The sequence below is a fragment of the Macaca nemestrina genome, chromosome 7 (assembly GCF_043159975.1).
Source record: "Macaca nemestrina isolate mMacNem1 chromosome 7, mMacNem.hap1, whole genome shotgun sequence".
NCBI classification, from domain to species: domain Eukaryota; kingdom Metazoa; phylum Chordata; class Mammalia; order Primates; family Cercopithecidae; genus Macaca; species Macaca nemestrina.
The window spans coordinates 119,494,131-119,514,408 of NC_092131.1; the positions used below are offsets into that span (position 1 = coordinate 119,494,131).

Consider the following 20,278-nt stretch of genomic DNA (forward strand, 5'->3'; position numbering starts at 1 on the left):
AATTTGGGTGGCCCAATGTTTTAAATAAACCAATCACAATCAAACATTTTGAACACTTATTACATCAAACACTATTCTGAGCTTTCTACAGGTATTTATTTTCATTCTCACAGAAACACTTCAAAAAGTCCTAGCTTTTCTACATATGGGTTGGACAGCCTTGGAGAGTTGCATCTCTTGAGGTCTCTGACCTGTCTTTTGTAGAATAGGGGATTGAGTCAGGTGACTAGAGCCTTTCTAGCACTACAATTCTATGACTCTGTGCCTTTCTACAGAATGGAGTCTCAATTTCTCAGAGGCCATCTGTGAAGTTTCTATTTTAGATCATTTCAAAACCAATCACATTCTCATCTCCCTTCTCTCACAGGCCCCCGACAGCTGGTTTCATACAGTCCCACACCGCTTCTGGTGTCCCATATACACTGCCTTCTCCTCAGTACCTGGAGCACAAAAAGGAATTTGACCCCAGGGTATCAATCAAACTTGTTTATCTTGGCTTTATATCTAAGGACTAGAAGGTGGACCATGCCCGACAGCCAGCTTCACACAGTCCCACACCTCTTCCAGTGTCCCATATACAATGCCTTCTCCTCAGTACCTGGAGCACAAAAAGGAATTTGACCCCAGGTAATCAATTAAACTTGTTTATCTTGGCTTTATATCTAAGGACTAGAAGGTGGACCATGCCATGTCTGTCACTGCTGTTTAAAGCATGCTTGCAGAGAAGGGGCTGAGACTTACTAGCCCTACCTCCCTTCATGCCTACAGAAATGAACAGTAAGCTTTCACAAGAATATGGTTTGCTGGAAATGATTTAGTTAAAAACCAGAAGTTAATCCTTTTCTGAAAGACAGTTGGAAAGTTGATCACCGGGTGCAAGGGTTGATTGGAATCTTAGGAAGCAAACCCACAGAGACAACAGGAAGGATGCAGCATCTCTAGTAAGCTTGGAACAAGCATGCGCTTACAGGTTCCCTCTTATTAACCTCGTTTTGGACATAAAGTGGCTGGATTAGTTTCCTGTGGCTGCTGTAACAAATCACCATAAACGTAGTAGTTTAAAATGACAGAAATTTGTTTTCTAGGAGTTTTGAAGGCCAGAAGTCTGAAGTTTGATAGTATCACTGGGCCCAAATAAAGGTGTTGTCGGGGCACTCCCTCTGTAGGTTCTATGGAAGAAGAAGACATTCCTTGCCTCTTTCAGCTTCTGGTGAGAGCAGGCACTCCTTGGCTTGTGGCTGCATCCCTGCAGTCTTCAACGCCAGCATTTTCAGGTCTCTCTCTGCTCCATCTTCACATCACCTTCTCCTCTGTATGCAGTAAAATCTCCTCCTTCATCCCTCTTATAAGGTACACGTGATTACCTGTAGTGCCTACCCAGATAATCTAGGATAATCTCCCTATCTCAGAATACTTAATCACATCTGCAAGGACCTCCCTCCCTTTTTGCTATATCAGGAAATATGCAGAGGTTTCATGGGTTAAGATGTAGATGGATTTGGGGGGATCATTCTTCTGCCTATCTCAATGACACAGAATAGTCTCTGAATTTAAACATTAGCATGCTAATATTCAAATCTCATTAGTAGATGCTAATAAGATCTACTCAAGTGCATCACACCATAAATACTGACTCTCCAGGTCAGACCCATTTTATCTAAATAAGCCTGAACAAGCCTGCTTGGGATTCAGCGAAACTGCCTAGCATTTTTCCAAAACCCATAGACCTTGTCTGGTGAAAATGTTGTAGCATATGATTTAATGCTATAACACAACACAGCACAGGTACTTAGTAAGTATTTATGTAATGAATGAGTGAAAGAATAAACTCGGAGGCCCTCACAAGCAGAGAGAGGAAGGGGAAAGAAAGTGGTGTGGATATGGGAATTCCACCCACCAGAAATGGAGAATATTACATTTATTATTTTTAAATGATTAGGGGCAAATCTGCACCAATTCTAGAAACTAGAAAAAAAGAGCCTGAACTTACTAAATGCTTTGTATTAAGTTCTTTGTATTAATGCTTTGTATTAGTCTGTTCTCATGCTGCTGATAAAGACATACCCAAGACTGGGTAATTTATAAAGAAACAGGGCCGGGTGCAGTGGCTCACACCTGTAATCCCAGCACTTTGGGAGACCGAGGCGGGCAGATCACCTGAGGTCAGAATTTGAGACCAGCCTGCCCAACATGGAAAAACCCTGTCCCTACTAAAAATACAAAAAATTAGCTGGGTGTGGTGGCAGGCACCTGTAGTCCCAGTTACTTGGGAGGCTGAGGCAGGAGAATAACTTGAACCCGGGAGGCGGAGGTTGCAGTGAGCCAAGATCATGCCACTGCACTCCAGCCTGGGCAACAAGAGCCAAACTCTGTCCAAAAAAAAAAAAAGAAAGAAAGAAAAAGAAAAAGAGGTTTAATGGACTGACAGTTCAATGTGACTGGGGAGGCCTCACAATCATGGTGGAAGACAAAAGGCACATTTTACATGGTGGCAGACAAGACAGAATGAGAGCCAAGTGAAAGGGGTTTCCCCTTATAAAACCATCAGATCTCATGAGACTTATTCACTAGCACAAGAACAGTATGGGGGAAACTGCCCCCAGGATTCCATTATCTCCCAAAAGGTCCCTCCCGCAACACATGGGAATTATGGGAGCTACAGTTCAAGATGAGATTTGGATGGGGACACAGCCAAACCATATCATGTTTCAAGAAGTTTCCAGGAGACTTGGTGAAATGGAAGGAGATTAAAGAAAGTTCCCTCAGTCAGAACCCTCATCTACAGAGAATTTGCAGCCCATTTAACAGGAAGTATCTAGAGCCCTACCAACACTACCATTTCAGAGGTGCATGGGCTAGACATGAAGATGGACTGTGGGAGAGATAGGGACCATTTATTGTTCCATGCCTTTTCTTGCTATAGCTTAAAAACATTTAAATGATAAACAAAATGTGGAATATGCCTACAGTGAGATAGTATTCAGCCTTAAAAAGGAAGGAATTTCTGACCCATGCCACAACATGAATGGACCTCAAAGACATTATGCTGAGTGAAATCAGCCAGTCACAAAAACAAATACTGTATAACTCCACCCTCATAGGTACCTAGAGTAATCAGCTTCATAGAGACAGAAAGAATGGCAGCTGTCAGGGACTGGAGGGGCAGGGGAAAATGAGGTCTTGTTGTTGAGTGGGTATGGGGGCCTCCATTTAGGAAGATGAATAAGGTCCTGAATATGAATACTGGTGATGATTGCCAAACAATGTGCATGTTCTTAATGCCACTGAACTGGACACTTAAAAACTGTAGCATGTAAGTTTGTGTTATGTGTACTTTGCCACAATAAAGAAAAAAAGTTCAGAATTAGATTGAGGAATCAAAACAAGAGTGGCCGTTCTAAACAAGAAGTCTCCAGGCATGGGTGTTTTTCACTGATTCTGATTCTCTCTGCTGTGGTGAGATCCTGTCCTTGTCGTGGAAAAGTTCTTGAGAGGGACACTAAGCCACATCGAAGACCTGAGGAAGAGGCCATGCTGAACAAAGGAATACAAGAAGTGACCGGCGCAGTTGCTCACGCCTGTAATCCCAGCACTTTGGGAGGCTGAGATGGGCAGATCATTTAAGGGCCAGTTTGAGACCAGTCTGGCCAACATGGTGAAAATCCGGCTGTACTAAAAATACAAAATTATTCGGGTGTTGTGGTGCACACCTGTATTCCCAGCTACTCTGGAGGCTGAGGCAGGAGAATCGCTTGAACCCCGGAGGAGGCAGTTGCAGTGAGCCAGGATGGCACCACTGCACTCCAGCCTGGACAACAGAGCAAGACTTTGTGTCAAAATAAACAAAAAACAAACACACAAACAACACACCAGAAATAAAGGAATACAAGAAGAGAACTGTCATCCTGTATAAGGAGGAAGGAGTCAACAGAAGAAACAGCTAATTCTTCTTTTTAGAGTGCTCCCAGCCTCACCTTTTTCTCCACTCCCTTAGCCTACAAAGTAATCATGCAGCAGCCTCCACCAGTAAGCATATGAAAGGTAAAGTTCCACAGCATTCTTGGGAATAGCAAGGGAAGCCAGACAACACTCACCCACAGGATGGGGGCGCAAACACAGAAATTCTGCAGCATTCTTCAGAAAATGCTAGAGGTGGAGAAAAATGCAGATATTAGAAAGGAACTTTCTACAGAAAGCAAAATGTAAATTTTAGATGTTTGCTTCTCTCACTCAGTGAAATAAAATGAAATTATTGTCTCTGAAATAAGAGATGCAGATTAAGAGAATAAGAAGAGATAGTGACTTTATAAAGGAAACCGGAAGAGTTAAAAAAATGTAAGTAGAGATTGACATGGTAAAATGAAAACCTGGATTAGCATAATCCCAAGAAATACGGCAACAGTAATCTAATCCCCTCAGTAGCTTTAAATAAAAGGCTAAGGTCAAGGGCCATAAAAATAAGGGAACACTAAATAACACTGGAGAAAAGGAAGTATGTCATTATATAAGACATTTCAATGAGCTTCTCTAAGATGCAATTCAGACAGACCAAACTACCAACTGCAGTAGGTCATCAATGATTGAATCACAATCCACACTTTACCATTTACGCTTTCTGTTCAGGAAGTCAAACAGTCTTGGCAGAGCAGTATAACCATCTACGAATTCAAGAGATAAAATTTGCAGGCAAGAGTAGCCATGAAGAGCTTTTTCAGTCAGGGTTCAATTGGAGAAACAGAACCAATATATAGAATTTATAACAGGGATTAGGATCTGCACAATGGTGAGACTGGTTGTGAAATCTCTGTAAAGTATTGGTTTTGTATCTGATACTGGGCTGAATTTGTTCTATGTCGCCTGGACTGGGAGTTAGGAAGGATTGGGTGTGAAATTGAGGAAATAGAGGACAAAAGGTATTTTCCCATTTCCCCTCAAAAGGATGAAATAGAGCCCACCTCTCTTTCTTACCACCTCTAACCCAAAAGATGCAGATGACCTACTGGAAAAGTTGGTGGCTTTCACCATGGAGCTGAACACACATCTGGCCCAGGGCTCAGAGGAGCTGAAGGAAGAGATCCAGTGGGAGCTGAAGTTGTACAAGGCTCAGGATACAGCCCCACCCGCAAAGCAAGGCTAGCAAATGACAGACCTGTGTGAGCTGCCACAGCATCTGGTGCCCTTTATCCACCTCAGAGCACACAAAATGGCAGCTCCTTCTCTTCCACCTTCCAAGATTTACACACACAAGTCTCTTTGTGACCAGTACCACACAGAGAACGGAATATTGGAAAACACATTTCCAGCTTAGCTATGTTAGCCCAGTAAAAAGCACCCCCAGGAGATACGAAGACTGTTTATTTACAATCTCTTTTACCACTCCAGAGCCACAACATTCGTTTATGTCTGCTCCAGGAGATTCAATGCAATGTGTCACTATGAAATAGCAAAAGGGTGGTTGGGCTTCTTTCTGATATACAGGGTTCAACCCCATGAGGGAAGCTCACCTCAACAAAGAAGCACTCAACCTACTCCCTCATGTTTGCAGTGGAAACCCCCAAGCCCCCTCATCCCTCAAAGGCTGCCAGAGGTATCAATAGAAGGGAAGCCAGACAGCCACAGCCATACCCTAGAAGCTGCTGGAATGAAAGTGAGGCTGGAAACAAGAGGTGATGCAGAATGTTGGCAAAAGGAAGAAAAAATAAATAAATTTACTTTCACCTGCTGTTTCTCTGGTTTCAGCTGTTCCTTCGTCAGGCTTTTAAATCTCTAAACAAGCAATATAAAATTATGAGTAATACAAAATTATGAGTAATATAAAATCCCAGATGATTTGTAAAGATCATCATGGCATTCATATATACGATGAGATTTAAGGTGGGAATATAATTTATGCATGAAGACTATTTCTGGATATACACATGCCACAACAGAACTCTCCTTCTTCAAAAATCATCAAATGTAGAGGCAGAAATGCAGTGTCAATTAGACCTATGAAAATATTATTTTTAAAAAAAGGCAAAGTACTAAAAGCGAAAAAAGAGGGCAGGAGTAGCTTAATTTTTAAAAGACCTTGCCTTGGGGAATTAAATTGGTTTGCACGTGAAGGCAAAGGATTTTGAAAGATCTTTACAAAACAAGAAATGAAAAGATATGTCAAAAATACATGTTAATTAATTTGATTGTGGTAATCATTACAAAACGTATACATATATAAAATCATCACATTGTATACCTCAATCGCTATTTGACCATTAATTATTTTAAAATGAAAACATAAGATGAAAAGACATGTGAGGAGAAGATGAAGATAATTTTCTAAAAGAAGGGGTTTTAAAATATCACATCAAGAGCAAAGCAAAACATGATAAACTTCGTATTTTTGTAGTAGATCAACATATCGTAAATACTGTTTTGTCTGGAATCTGCTCTGTTCTGTTGTCTCAGCTGATCCCAGATGCTGTTTGGCTTCCATCTGCTGATGGAGACATAGCATTTCTATAAGGACGTGAAGAAATGCTGAGAGGAGGAGATCATCCCTCCTGAGAGACGTTGGCTATGCTTTCTAATATTCCCCAAATACTTGGGAAAATACAAACGGTCTAAAAATCATTCAAGGAAACTCTCAGCCAATTCCTAAATAGTTGATTGACAAGGAATTCAGCAGCTTTCCTTTACCCCCGTTTTTTAGAAACTTCAATTTTTTCTTTCTCCTAGGACAGATTATGTGTTTAGATATACTCATATATGAAAAGGAATCTCATTCCTTGAGGAAGCTTAACAGCTGATGGGACAGGGCAGCATTATAATTGTATCCCAACTGCAACCTATCTGATGATCCGTTCCTCTTTTTAAAGGATTCTATTGTAGTGATGACAGTCTATCTTCACTTAACTCAAGGGGCCGTGTAGCAAAGGACAACACCCCCCACCCCCACCAACCCATCTATGAATCTCAGACTACTTTCTAAAAGTGTAACAGAGTTACAGAGTATCACAGGACCCAAAGGGAAATCTCAGAGGGTCTGCACAGTTTCAAACTTATTTGCCAGTAATGATTTCATGTGGAATCCAAAAATAAAACTAAAAATGGTTCTCCTGCTTCAACAAATTCAGCTGTTACTCAGATAATTGAAAACAATCTCTTCTTGAGAATCTTCCCTAAAAAATATTCTGCAAACCCAAAACATATTTCTAAACTTCAAGCAAAAGCTTTTGGAGTTGCTAAAACAATGTAACAGACGTGTAAATATATCCCAGAAATGGGAAAGGTTGTCTTGCAAAATCCAGAGCTAAAAATTTGATAACTAAGATAAGAGACCTTGGCTTTGCTGATGGAACACACTGGACTCACACATAAATTTTAGGATGTGGCCAGGGATATTAATTTCTCAGAATAGAATTCACTTAGCAGGAAAACAACTCTTTAATTGATGACGTAGGAAATAAATGTTTTTGTCCCTGTAAGCTAAGCCATTGGATCACTTCTGATGAAACCTTCTGGGATTTATAACTCAATTTTATTGTTGTTTTGTTTTGTTTTTAGAACCGAATGAGATTCATATGTTATACAATTAGGCCTTCACTTGCTATCTCTATCTCCCTCAGTATCTTCTTTCTCTCACCCTACGGATCCTGTAAGCAGTGGGTCTAGGAAATGATAATTTTAGCCCATTTTGACACTATTTGGAACCTTTTGATTTTTGGATTTTTAGTCATTTTATCTACATACAAATTCTGGCTTAACTTAAACATATCCAGCACATCTAAAACCTTTAATCAAATTGTCAGAGGAAGTCAATGCATGTGGAGTAATTAATCTCCTTGCATTCAGAAAGCAACATCCTCTCTATGTTCTCTTTCTGCCTGGCCCCTTCAGCATCCAGAGGAGCAGCAGTCTGGAGAGGAAATGGGGAGGGGCATCCAAGTCCCTCCTGCTGGAGAATGAGAGGCTGCAATCACAGCCTCGCCTTGAACACACTGCCCACATGTGGGGGGTGCTTAGAGGGAGTTTGTAAAAACCAGACCAAGGAAACCGTAAACAGACCATAGACAAATGTGAACGTTTGATTAAAAACTCATTTTACCAATAATAATAAAAGCACACTAAATCAATATAAATGTAAGGGGAGCAACATTCATTTGACAACATTGAATTTTCTTAGATAATATTCTTTTTGATCTAGTAATTTCACTTCTGAAAAACTAATTCTATAGAAATGATGCAAAAAGCAGAAAATATCAATCGCCAAAAAAAAAAAAAAAAGGTGGGCGGGAGCTGGGTTCACGCCAGTAATCCCAGCACTTTGGGAGACCGAGGTGGGTGGATCACCTGAGGTCAGGAGTTTGAGACCAGCCTGGCCAACATGGTGAAAACCCGTCTGTACTAAAAAAAATTTTAGTGTGGTGTGGTGGTGCACACCTGTAACCCCAGCTACTTGGGAGGCTGAGGCAGGGGAATCGCTTGAACCTGGGAGGTGGAGCTTGCAGTGAGCCAAAATGGTGCCACTGTACTCCAGCCTGGGTGACAGAGTGAGACTCTGTCTCAAAAAAATAACAGAACAAACAAACAAACAAAAAAGGTACTAGGGAGAACAAAATGGGTGTTTGAGAAATGGGGCAGTGTTAAATGCTTCACATCCTAGACAGAATATACTACTTAATTAGCCTATTGGTAAAATATGCCCACAGAAAGTTTTTTAAAAACATGGAAATTGCTTTAAATATAAAATCAATGGAAAAGGTAAGAGAAATACACATATACAGCACAGCCACAAAATATATAAATATAAAGAAAAACATGCACTTCTAAAAAGCTGAAAAGATTAATAGTTAATATCATTGAGCAATATTGTTCTAGGTGGTTTTTGCTATTTCTAATTTTCCTATTGTTTCCATTTTGTTTGATGATTATGCATTAACTTCATAATAAAAATGTTTAGAAATCAACATTTCCTTAAAATCAGGCAAAAAACAAAGACAATTGATTCATATCAAAAGCTGCAATTCTTATTTAGTTATCTCAGTTAATTTATGATTTGGATCCTAAAAATAGAGTTAAATATCTTTTATTCAACCTATCTTCATGTAGGTTCAATAAATTATTTTATTTTATTTTATTTATTTATTTATTTATTTATTTATTTATTTATTTATTTGAGATGGAGTCTCACTCTGTTGCCAGGCTGGAGTGCTGTGGTGAGATCTCAGCTCACTGTAACCTCTGACTCCCTGGTTCAAGTGATTCTTCTGCCTCAGCCTCCTGAGTAGCTGGGATTACAGGCACACACCACCGCGTCCAGCTAATTTTTGTATTTTTAGTAGAGACAGAGTTTCACCATGTTAGCCAGAGTGGTCTCAATCTCCTGACCTTGTGATCTGCCTGCCTCAGCCTCCAAAAGTGCTGGGATTACAGGCATGAACCACCGCGCCCCGCTAATAAATTACTTAATTATTAAAATTAATTTAAACTTAATGCTGTTGGAACTTGAAATTATTCTAAGCCTTGAGAAGAATGTGACTTTGCAGCCTGAGTCATGTGGCACACAGCTGCAACTTCTGCCTTTTCTTCCCTGTAAATAATTAGAAAGGCCAAATGGCATCAGAGATGAGACCCCTCTACCCAGATCACTACCCCTTCTCACAGAGTAATAAAGTCATCTTCCTTGGAATGCAGTAATCTATAACCACAGGTACTGGTGTCATATAGAAACATATGCACTGGTCTCATATAGAAAATGCAATCCGGCTAAAATTTCTGTCTCTGCCTATATAAGTAAAACCTTAACTTCTCCACTTTGGAATGCTGATCCCATTTATTTGGAGTTGGTGGTTCCCGGGTGGCTACCCTCAAGTTCTGTATTCGAATAAACTCTATTCTTAATCTCTGAATTAATTTTCTGAATCTCATTATTTATTTATTTATTTATCTCGCCTATAGTACCAGAGAGAATTACCTGAATGAATATGAAATTTTAAAAAGATTGATTTTGCTCTAATTTGTTTTAATGAATCCCTGTGTACTGAAAAATTTGCTACTACCTTTCCTTACCTCCCCCTGCAATATGCATGTATATATAACATCAAAAGGAAACAAAAATGCTCAAAATACTTAATTGAATGAGATTAATATAAAATATTTTAAATTTTTGAGTAAATATTTCAAAATAAGGCAGGGGGCCTTTGGAAAAAGTAGGATGAAAAAAATCTTTGAAATGTTCAGGAATGATTGAGATAAGTAAAGATCTCTGAAAGAATGCAAAAAATCCCAGTGGGGCTAGCAGTAATCCATATAAACCATTTCTCCATTTGATAAGCACACATTTTATCTAATGTTACCAGATAGAGCATCAGGCCAAATGGCCTCAAGCAAATTGGCAGACAGATGACCTGGTCCCAGAGGCCCCGGATCCATCTCTGACCCAAGGCCAGCTCTGGCACTCAGCCTTCCACTTCGTTCCCATGCTTTCAACCCTAGGTCTGAACACTTGCCTGATGGTCCCTGGACCCCTGCGCTAGGGCTCTTGCTTACATTTGCCAATTTAGTGTGTGGTAAGAGCTTTCCAATTATTTGCTAATGAATTAGTAGAGGATTGAATGGACAAATGAATGAAGTTTCTCTCCAAAGCCCCACATCTGAACTTGCTGATGGATTTTCTTTCTGCTCTGTTGTCTGGTGTCCACTTCAGTTATTTATTCACCCATTTATTGAGTCTTGAGTGTGCAGTAGGTAATGTTACATAGAAAGGGTCACGTCTATTCCAGTCCTGCACCTTCCCATTCAGTTAATACAAAGGTGTAATTAACCTCACTGTAGTCAAACCATTTCTTTTGTTACGTAGCAAATAGAGGTTTACACTGTGAAACTGGTCAAGTCTTAGATTTGGGAAAGAGGTTCTTGGCAGAGAATCCCAACACATGGCTAACAGTGAGAGTCTGCAGGTGACAAAGGAACCGGGCTCTATTCTGCTGATGGCTGGGGAAGGAGAGGAGAAGCTGCTGACCTTTGCTGAAGGACTAGGATGAGCTACTCATCCCATTTTACAGCTGGCAACCTATTTTCAGAATATCGAGGTGAGAGTCTAATCTCTATCAAAGTCTTCCCTTCTTACCAAATGCTATAGGAAGTCTTTTCATTTCTTTTAGTCTCAGTCTCAGAGTTATCGTGCTGATTAATATGACCATGTATGGTAAAAGTAAAATGTGTTAAGACGTTAATTTGATTATTATGAATATCATGCTGAAAGTACTTGGGGTTGATGTGTTATTATTTCTGCAATCTACTTTCAAATGGTGTGTGGTGGGGGAAGGATAGAAACAGAAATAAAGCAATTGTGGCAAAATGTGGCAGTTGGCAAATCTAGGTTAAGAGTGTACAGATATTCCTGGTATTGTTCCATCAGCATTTCTCAGGGTTTGACTTTTTTCAAAATAGAAACTATGTTGAGAAAAAACTAAATAAGAAAAAAATAAAATGTGATGGCTGTGCCTCTCTTCAACTCCACTGTGAACACAAGCAAGGTCCTTACTGTCTCTAAGCCTCTTCGATGAGAGTAAAAAACTGGGGAAATTAAGCCTTGCCTTTTGTACTCCCTCAGTGTTTTGTGAACAGCAGCCATGGTCAAAGATGTAAAGTGTTTTGCAAACCATCCAGGATTGTCAGGGCATAAGGGGTTAACGGATGTGATCATTTGTGCCGCACCAAGCGATCTGTAGATCACCAGGTCAAACCTTTGGCTGTCTAGACTCCAGCCAATCTGTGCAGCTACAGCCACCTTAACATTGCATATGCATGACTGGCCTCCTGGATTCTTCCCTACTCAGAGCACCAGCTGCAAGCACACAGTCTTGTTCCTGAGAACCGGCGGGCAGAGGAAACTCCGCTGCTTCTGTTCAGAAACCTCAGAACAGACCCTTGCCTGCTAACTTCCCAGCTCTCTGGCCAGCTTCTGATCGTTAGCAGTCTGTTGACTCCCATGAAAACCTCAAAGGCATCCCAGCGCTATAGAGGCATCCGGAGAAATGCCAGTCAGTGCTACCTCTACCAGGAATCTCTGCTGCTCAGGTGAGCTAGCCCCATTCATCAGCTGGGCAGAGGAGTCAGGTGTGTGAGGAAGGAATGCATGGGTCACCAGAGCCAGGGAAAAAGTCCCTGTCCTGCTCAGTTGTCCTTCAGAATGAACTCAGAATCTCACTTCTTCAGGTTGTGGTACAACTAGGATGGCAACCTCAGCAATGGGCATGGAGGGAAATGGTTCTTCTGGCTGCTTCTTGACCAGGAGGTCAGAATCCGAAAGCTTGCATCCCAACCTGGCTTTATGGCTGGCCAAACCCACAGATATGTTTCCCTGTTTTCTCTATGTTCACTCAATCAGCAACGTCAAGAGAGAGTGGATAATATGTCTATCATGATAAATAAAGTGTTTATTGGAAAAGCCTTCAGGCTAGTTAGAAGTGGATGAGAGTGCTATTCGAATTTGTTAAATATTTATAAAGGTCTAGTACAGCTGCCCTTTAATTTGACGAAATTGAAAAAAAATTCTCCTCTTAATGGGTAAAAACAATATGAATTAGAAAATGACAAAGGAAATCTTTTATTTCTAATAGTCATAGATGAATACTCTTAACTCCTCTCAAAAAGTTGCATTAGGATAAAGCATATTAAGTGTAACTGGGAGTAAATGTTGCTACATGTTGGAAAATTGTTCCTCTTGAGAGTATCTATGTCCCTGAAATATCTCGCCCATGTAAATTTATTTAGCTAATCTTTCGCTGGTAGAAAGATTCTGGTTCTGCCTTGGTTATCTCAGGTTTAAAATGAATTGACTGGAAAGGGTGAAGAGGGGTTTCTGAGTGGCAGAAGTTTTGATTGTATTTTATGTTACCTTTAGAATTGGGGAACAGGAGTCCTGCCTCTAAAATTAGCTGATTATTTCAATGAGCCTGAAAAAGAAATTATTTTGTCTACCCGAATTGCTGCTACTCAGGAATCCAAGAGTACATAAGTACCCTCTTGTCTCATCTTGTGTTTTCTGATAATATCATGCACCCTGAGAAATCATTATCTTCTAATGACCCAGTGGAAGTAATTGAATCCAATAAATGTTTCAACAGGCTACTGACACTACCAAATTATCTGTCTCTTTGGGTCCCTCCCTTTACACAAACACACACAATCATGCACAAACACATACACATTTCATACAGATGACCTGAACTTGTGCCCAGGGCAAGATGATCTTTGCTGGAAACAATTCTTCTAATCAGATTTCCTCCTTAATGCCCTGATCATTCAGCAACTTGGATGACAGCTTTAGTGCTGATGAAACAGGGGACAGCAATGATCCGGAACAAATCTTCCAGAATATACAGTTCCAGAAAGATCTCATGGCAAACATTCGCTGCAGACCCTGGACTATGGGACAGAAGCTGAGGGCATTGAGGTAAGGGCCTCAATGGCCATTATTGATCATTACAAGTATGCTTTCCGATAAACCACTTTGCCCTGCCCATGGGAACGAGGATAAAGACTCAGGTGAGAGAGGTGGCTCAGTCACTCTTGACCTGACTTAGCAAAGTCACAAAGGTATCTGAGAGGTCTAGCTGGTCCAGAAGCCAGTTCCTCTGTGTGTGCATGTGTGTTTGTGTGTGACAGACAGAAAGACAGAGAGACGCAGAGAAAGAGAGAGTATAAAGAGTTGTGTGTCTGTGTTGTGTGTGTGTGTGTTGGTGGAGAGTCTTTTATCTTCTGCCTCCTTTCTAAACACTAGATTTTAATATTCTCTCCAAGCTCGTCTCGCTCACTAGAGACAGAGCAGTAAGCCAATATGAAAAGAGATACTCATTTTAGCTGCTTGGCTATTACCACCCTCTGAGTAAAAAAATAATTGAAAAAAAAAAAAACCTTTATAGGAAGCCAGATTATTATGATACTTAGAGTCATATTAAACAGTCTGTCTATACAATAAAGTGCTAAAGATTTAAAAACAGATTCCCTGATTCAAATACTACCTTTACCAATTTCTATCTACGTGACATTAATTTTCTTAATGTCTCCGAATACCAGTTCTTTTCTTTTTTAAAGTTGAGGCGATGGTGAGGAACAGCCATTAACTTCCTGCAGTCCATTTCCAAAAATGTCAACCACTAAGCTCTCCGGGTGTTGTTAAAAACTCAAAATCCCTGATTGCTCTCAGACCTATTGAATCAAACCATGGGAGAGGGTCCTTGTATTTTTAACATGCATTTAGGTTGATACTTTTGCACATTCAAGTTTGAGATCCACTGATAGCAGTTTGTTGAAGGAATACATGGAATGAACTCTGTGAGTGCTTAGCATTGTATCTGGTATATAACAGTCACTCACTAAGAGTGAGTAAGGAATAGTGATTCTGATGCCTGGGGTCACAGCAAAGGGAGTTAGCAGAGTAGCTTTCATGGCCTGTACCACTGAGCTACTGTGACCTGTGCTGTGGAGCTTCCTGGCAAAGCAGACACTACGCCTGATCATCAGACACCTGCTGTGTAGACAGAATCACTGCCCTATCTTCATCTTCATTGCTCTTTTCTAGATGCCAAGCAGATATCTCTTTACCTCCATATCAACCATGTATTAGGCTTGCATTTCTTTCCCATCAAATCATTTCTTCCTTAGATTTGCATTCCAGGTGATGTTCTTCCATTCTGACCAGACTGCTCTTCAGGTGACTGTGAAAGATAGCTAAAGTCATCCGTAGTTTTGGTCCTCAGAAGGTTCCAATTAATTCTCCTTCATGTGCCTTTCATGTCTGTTATCAGCTGCTGTTGTTTCCATTTCTTTGAGTAAGGATGGCATTATATCCATTTTTCAGACAACAAAGTTGATACTCAGAGATGTTAAGAGACTAACCCAAGCTACACAGTTTCTGAGTGCTAGAATTAAGCTTTAAATCTAGAATTTCTGATTCCAAGTCCAGTGTTTTCTTGTATTGAAACATAGTAATTTCACCAAAGTAATCATTGGAGCAATTACTCTTTAAAAAGAAAAGATATAGGTTCTTGGCCGGGTGCGGTGGCTCACGCCTGTAATCCCAGAACTGTGGGAGGCTGAGGCAGGCGGATCACAAGGTCAGGAGATTGAGACCAGTCTGGCCAATATGGTGAAACCCTGTCTCCACTAAAAATACAAAAGTTAGTCAGGCGTGGTGGTGGGCACCTGTAGTCCCAGCTACTCGGGAGGCTGAGGCAGGAGAATTGCTTGAACCCGGGAGGCAGAGGTTGCAGTGAGCCGACATTGTGCCACTGCACTCCAGCCTGGGTGACAGAGTGAGACTCTGTCTCAAAAAAAAAAAAAAAAAAATGACATAGGTTCTATTAGAATTTTGCTAAATCATTCCAAAATGATGATGATCAATTGTTATCTGAATAATAGGTGGTTAAGTCTCTTTAACTTTGAGGGCAGAGCAGAACAAATGGTAACTTTTCTGTCAAGGCACTTCAGAAACCAAAGAATAAGCCAGGCCTTCTGCCATGTTGCTTGGCCCATGTGACACATCCAGAGCCCCAAGATGGCTGACACCGGCCATGTGTTCAGCCAGCAGCCAGGGTCTCAGGGTGCAGCTGGCCCTCTGAGCACCTCCGCTATCTCCTTGCCACACATATCTCCTCTCCATCACCTTGAGAAACTACTGGAGCAACACTTCCCTCATTGGACTTGCTGAGGCTTATCACAGTGCTTTTGTGGAAAGTGCAAAAAAGCACCGAACCCTGTCTGCTTGGGAATCAAGGGAGCGTAGCGGGATGCAGATGAAAACAGAATGAGCTAACCCTGAGTCTGGAGCAAGAGCCACCTGTCTAAGAGGATACAGGACATGCTTGTTTCCCCTGTAGGGAAGCAAGTGGTCAGTTCCTATGAAATCAGCATAGGTCTATGACTGGGCCTTGGTTTGGGCTGCCCCTCCCTGCTACCTCCACACCCGATCACCCCTCTGTTATAGCTCTTGTCACACCCACTCTCCCTCAGTCATTGTCTTTGAAGATCTCTGTCATCCCTATTAGGTAGTGAACTCTTCCAGGGCAGAGACTCTGGTTTTTTGTTGTTGTTTGTTTTGAAACAGGATGTCACTCTCACCCAGGCTGGAGTGCAGTGGCTGGATCACAGCTCACCACAGCCTCAAACTCCTGGGCTCAAGTGATCTTCCCACCATGGCCTTCCAAGCAGCTGGGACTACAGGCATGTGCCACCACACTCAGCTAATTTTTTTATATTTTTGTAGAGATGGGATCTCACTGTGTTGCCCAGGATGGTCTTGAACTCCTAGGCTCAAGTAATCCTCTCACCTCAGCCCCCCAAAGTGCTGAGATTGCAGGTGTGAACCACCCCACCTGACTGAAACTCTGTTTTAGGCAACTCTGTATTCTACTATGCTTGACCCAAAATAGATGTGTATAAAATGTTTAAATGTTTTCAGAAAAAATAAAAAATAAGATATAAAATGAATTGTTACTTGACTTTGATAGGCTTTTACTTTTTAAATACTTGCAGCAGACAGCTCTATTAAGATGACCCCAACATGGTAGTCATGGGACGTCAACCTTGCTCCTGACCTACATTTTGGTTCTGGCCAGAATGAAGTCAATGCATTGGCTGGGCTATTAAGATGAAGATGTTGCAATGGTAGGAAGAGAGATCCAAAACCAAGAACTCTGGTTAGGTAATGTTTTGGAGAGATCATCCTGTCTGTGGATAAAGGAATTGGCTTGTACCCTGTGTTTTCCAAGGAAGGACTCAGACCACTGGGTGTTATTGGGGGTTGCTGTGATGCACAGACCAGAGCACCCTCCCAAGTAAACCTGTCAAACTAGCAAAATGGCTAATTCAGAAGAACTAAGTTCTTCAACACTGAACATAATCAAGCAGAGGGCGTCCAACCATCAGATAATGAGCATCTCTACATGGGGTGGTAAATGATTAGCTTACCTTGACGGTGACATTCATCTCTCTAAGAGCCTTTGGCTTCAGTCTGTCCATGGCACTAACATTTATTTTCTAATCCTGTTGTTCATTTAAGGTGTGAATTTAACTGTCTATCCCAATGAATTTAGTCCATTTTCAGGACTGAATATTTAGGCAGAGATATCAGGTTAATTCAATACAGTGATCAATTAGTGTGTTAGAAGTTTGTTTGGGGTGAATCAGATTGTTCATGTCTATGTAGACATGACTTTTTTGCTCCCATTAATCGGACACCAACCTTTACTTAGGCAGATTCTCTGAAGCCAGGTCTGATTTGCACTTTTAAACAATTGACTGCAAGAGGAAAGTTGCTAAGTGGAGAGGTCGAGATGCAGGTGTCTGCCACCAGGATTTCCAAAGCTCAGAATCCCCAGTCAAGCACCAGAATCAGTGAAGGCCTTTAAGAAATTCAGTTGTAGCTAATTTTGGTATAATTTCATCATTTTCGATTATGCATCCATTTAAATATTAAAGAAAAAAATTTTAAGGCATTTTCTGATTACCAAAAATTAGACCATGAAGTATTTGTGTAACTCCATTCTCTCACGGCATCTCGTGCTGTATCATTTTTCAGGACAAGATGGCAACCTATTCCTGTTGCATTTTTACACATTTTGCAGAAATTGTAAGTATGATAAAATTGTGTTCACCATCAGGTTTTTCTTCTCTTAGACGAGCGAAGGACATTGTACTGAAGTTCGAAGGGAGGCTGACCAGGACCCGAGGCTACCAAGCAGCAGGTGCAGAGGTAAAGAACACACATGTAGCCGGGCGCAGTGGCTCACACCTGTAATCCCAGCACTTTGGGAGGCCAAGGGAGGTGGATCATGAGGTCAGGAGATTGAGACCATCCTGGCTAACACGGTGAAACCCTGTCTCTACTAAAATCACAAAAATTAGCTGGGTGTGGTGGCAGGCTGAGGCAGAAGAATGGCGTGAACCCGGGAGGCGGAGCTTGCAGTGAGCCTAGATCGTGCCACTGCACTCCAGCCTGGGCAACACAGCGAGACTCCGTCTCCAAAAAAAAAAGAAAAAAAGCACACACACAGACACAGACACACGTGAACACTGTGGTCTCCAGAGCCAGGAGGTTGTGTTTGCCATCGCACTTGCCATGATACACAGGTTGCGAGTGCCAGTCTATAACACAGCTGTAGATCAGGATAATAGAATTGAAAAGTATGAATTTCCCAAGACTTGAATTTTAGTCCTAGATGCCTTCCCTTCCCAATTGTGTGAAACTGGGTAAGCCTAATTCATCAGGAGAAAGGATAGCAAAAGTGATCTAGCACCTTTCCTGAGTTAATCCCACCCATATTCGTAGGTTTGATTCACTGTGTCCCTGTATACAGCTGTATTTCTTACAATGAGAAAGTTGCAGGTATATGTCAATGCTCATTTTATAATACAATGTTAAGATTTTTGTTTGTTATTTTTCCCATTCAGTTACTTAAAGGAAAAGTATACATTAAAATTATCTGTTTATAAAGTCATTTCATAAATCTGTAGAAAACAAAGAAAAATAACTTCTCCTTCTATACCCTCTACTCCTCAATATAATATCGTTTTAGAAATTTCACATCAGTCATTGCATAAATGTATTATTTTCATACCATAGTAATTGTAGTGTATATACATTTTGCTTCTTTTTTCACATAGCACCATTATATAATTTTTTTCCATGTTGCTATATAGTTTTTATATTTAATGGTTTTTGATGACTCTGTGGTATTCCATCAGATAAATGTATATTAATTTAATTAGTTATTTGACTGCTGGTGGATATTTAAAATGCTTCTAATTTTTCATTATTATTAATAGCCCTACGAAGAACATCTTTGCACATATAGATTTCTCCGTCTTTTTGAATTTTTTTCTTAGGGTGAATGCCAGAATTGCAATCACTATAGAAAAGACTGTGGTCCATTTTTTGGCTTTTGATAAATATTTAAAGATTATTTTCTAAAAGCCTTGATGATTTATATTGCCATTATTAGTCTCATAATACCTGCATCAATGTTGATTATTATATTTTTTGTTTGTTATCTTAAGAGACAATAACTGACAGATAGACTCTTTTTAGATTCTCTGAAACAAAAATATTCTTAATATAGCTTAAATAAAAGCAGGTCATAAATTTTACATGTTTGAAAAATTATAAAATATCAAAGAATCCCTAAGGACACATCTTGTCATTCTTTCTTCTTACTCTTCACAAAAATCTTCTTTAAAATTTGAATCTGTTTTTATGACCAAATCACACATGACTCCTTATTCCTGCCATACTATGATGGAATTTATGAAATAAATTATCTTTTTGTAGGCATATGAACTACCAAGCTCTTTTGTTTTCTCTAAATAAGCTGAAATGCTACAGGAAATAAAGTATTTCACATGAATTCAAATGACCTATTATATATAACAATGAAAAGCTATTGGGACTTTTAGCAATAGTAAACTCAGTATGAATTAAAGGTATAACTTGATAATGGGCTGAATTATTAGAAGCAGAGTTTTTACATTGAGTAAGGTAATCCAAACTTTTATCTTGCTCCTCTCTCCTCCATCCTCTTCTGTAAAACGCTCAGCTCATGCTAACCCACAGCTTGTACTGGCTGTTCTCCCCTTTTATAAAGCTACTCTTCCCATTTACTTTTAATTTTCCTTTTCATTCAAGTCTCAGCTCAAGTATGACCTCCTCAGCTAGACCTTCCCTAATTGTTGAAAGGGCCTTCTCCCCCAGTCCTAATAGACCGTGTCCCACTGTGGCATGGATTTGCTTGTGGCTGCCTTGTCTCTACCTGAATGCAAACTCCATACCAGCTGACATCTTGCATGTCATGCTCACTATCTGCATTCACAGGAAAACACAACCTAGGTGCTTAATACGTACTACGAATAAATATACTTTTCGTGAACTGTCATACATATTGTTAGATCTGTATGATACATACATGCATAATGATACATGTATAAATATATATGTATGTATGATACATGCATGTACCACATATCTAACAACATGTATGACAGTTCATGTTGACATGTTGATAAGTCAACACAATCTAGGTGCTTAACACATACTATGAATAAATATACTTTTCATGAACTATCACATATGTTGTTACATATCTTCTGGGTGGATATGTAAGTCTTTCCAAAGATAGAACTTTTTCTTAGCTAGCAAAGCTCAATAATCCAAACCCACAATTAGGATCTATTCTTCCAAGTTTAGTTTTCTTTGTTTTGATTTTGCTTTGTTCTTAAATTTTGAATTATTCCTGTTTCA

At 40.2% G+C, this 20,278-nt stretch overlaps 1 protein-coding gene and 1 long non-coding RNA gene across 2 annotated transcripts in view; one reads left to right on the forward strand and one right to left on the reverse strand.

Annotated features, from left to right (window-relative positions):
- Positions 1 to 20,278, reverse strand: part of LOC139364403 (uncharacterized) — a 115,299-nt gene that overhangs the window by 54,755 nt on the left and 40,266 nt on the right. The window contains exon 6 of the long non-coding RNA XR_011626259.1: positions 5,719 to 5,764. This is a non-coding gene — a long non-coding RNA (uncharacterized lncRNA). The remainder of the gene's footprint in view (positions 1 to 5,718; positions 5,765 to 20,278) is intronic.
- LOC105493089 (transmembrane channel like 3) overlaps positions 10,917 to 20,278 on the forward strand; it is a 41,706-nt gene continuing 32,344 nt past the window's right edge. The window contains exons 1-4 of the mRNA XM_024796377.2: positions 10,917 to 11,069; positions 11,820 to 12,060; positions 13,292 to 13,438; positions 17,662 to 17,737. Of these exons, the coding sequence (XP_024652145.2) occupies positions 11,018 to 11,069; positions 11,820 to 12,060; positions 13,292 to 13,438; positions 17,662 to 17,737 (516 nt within the window). The 5' untranslated portion in view covers positions 10,917 to 11,017. The remainder of the gene's footprint in view (positions 11,070 to 11,819; positions 12,061 to 13,291; positions 13,439 to 17,661; positions 17,738 to 20,278) is intronic.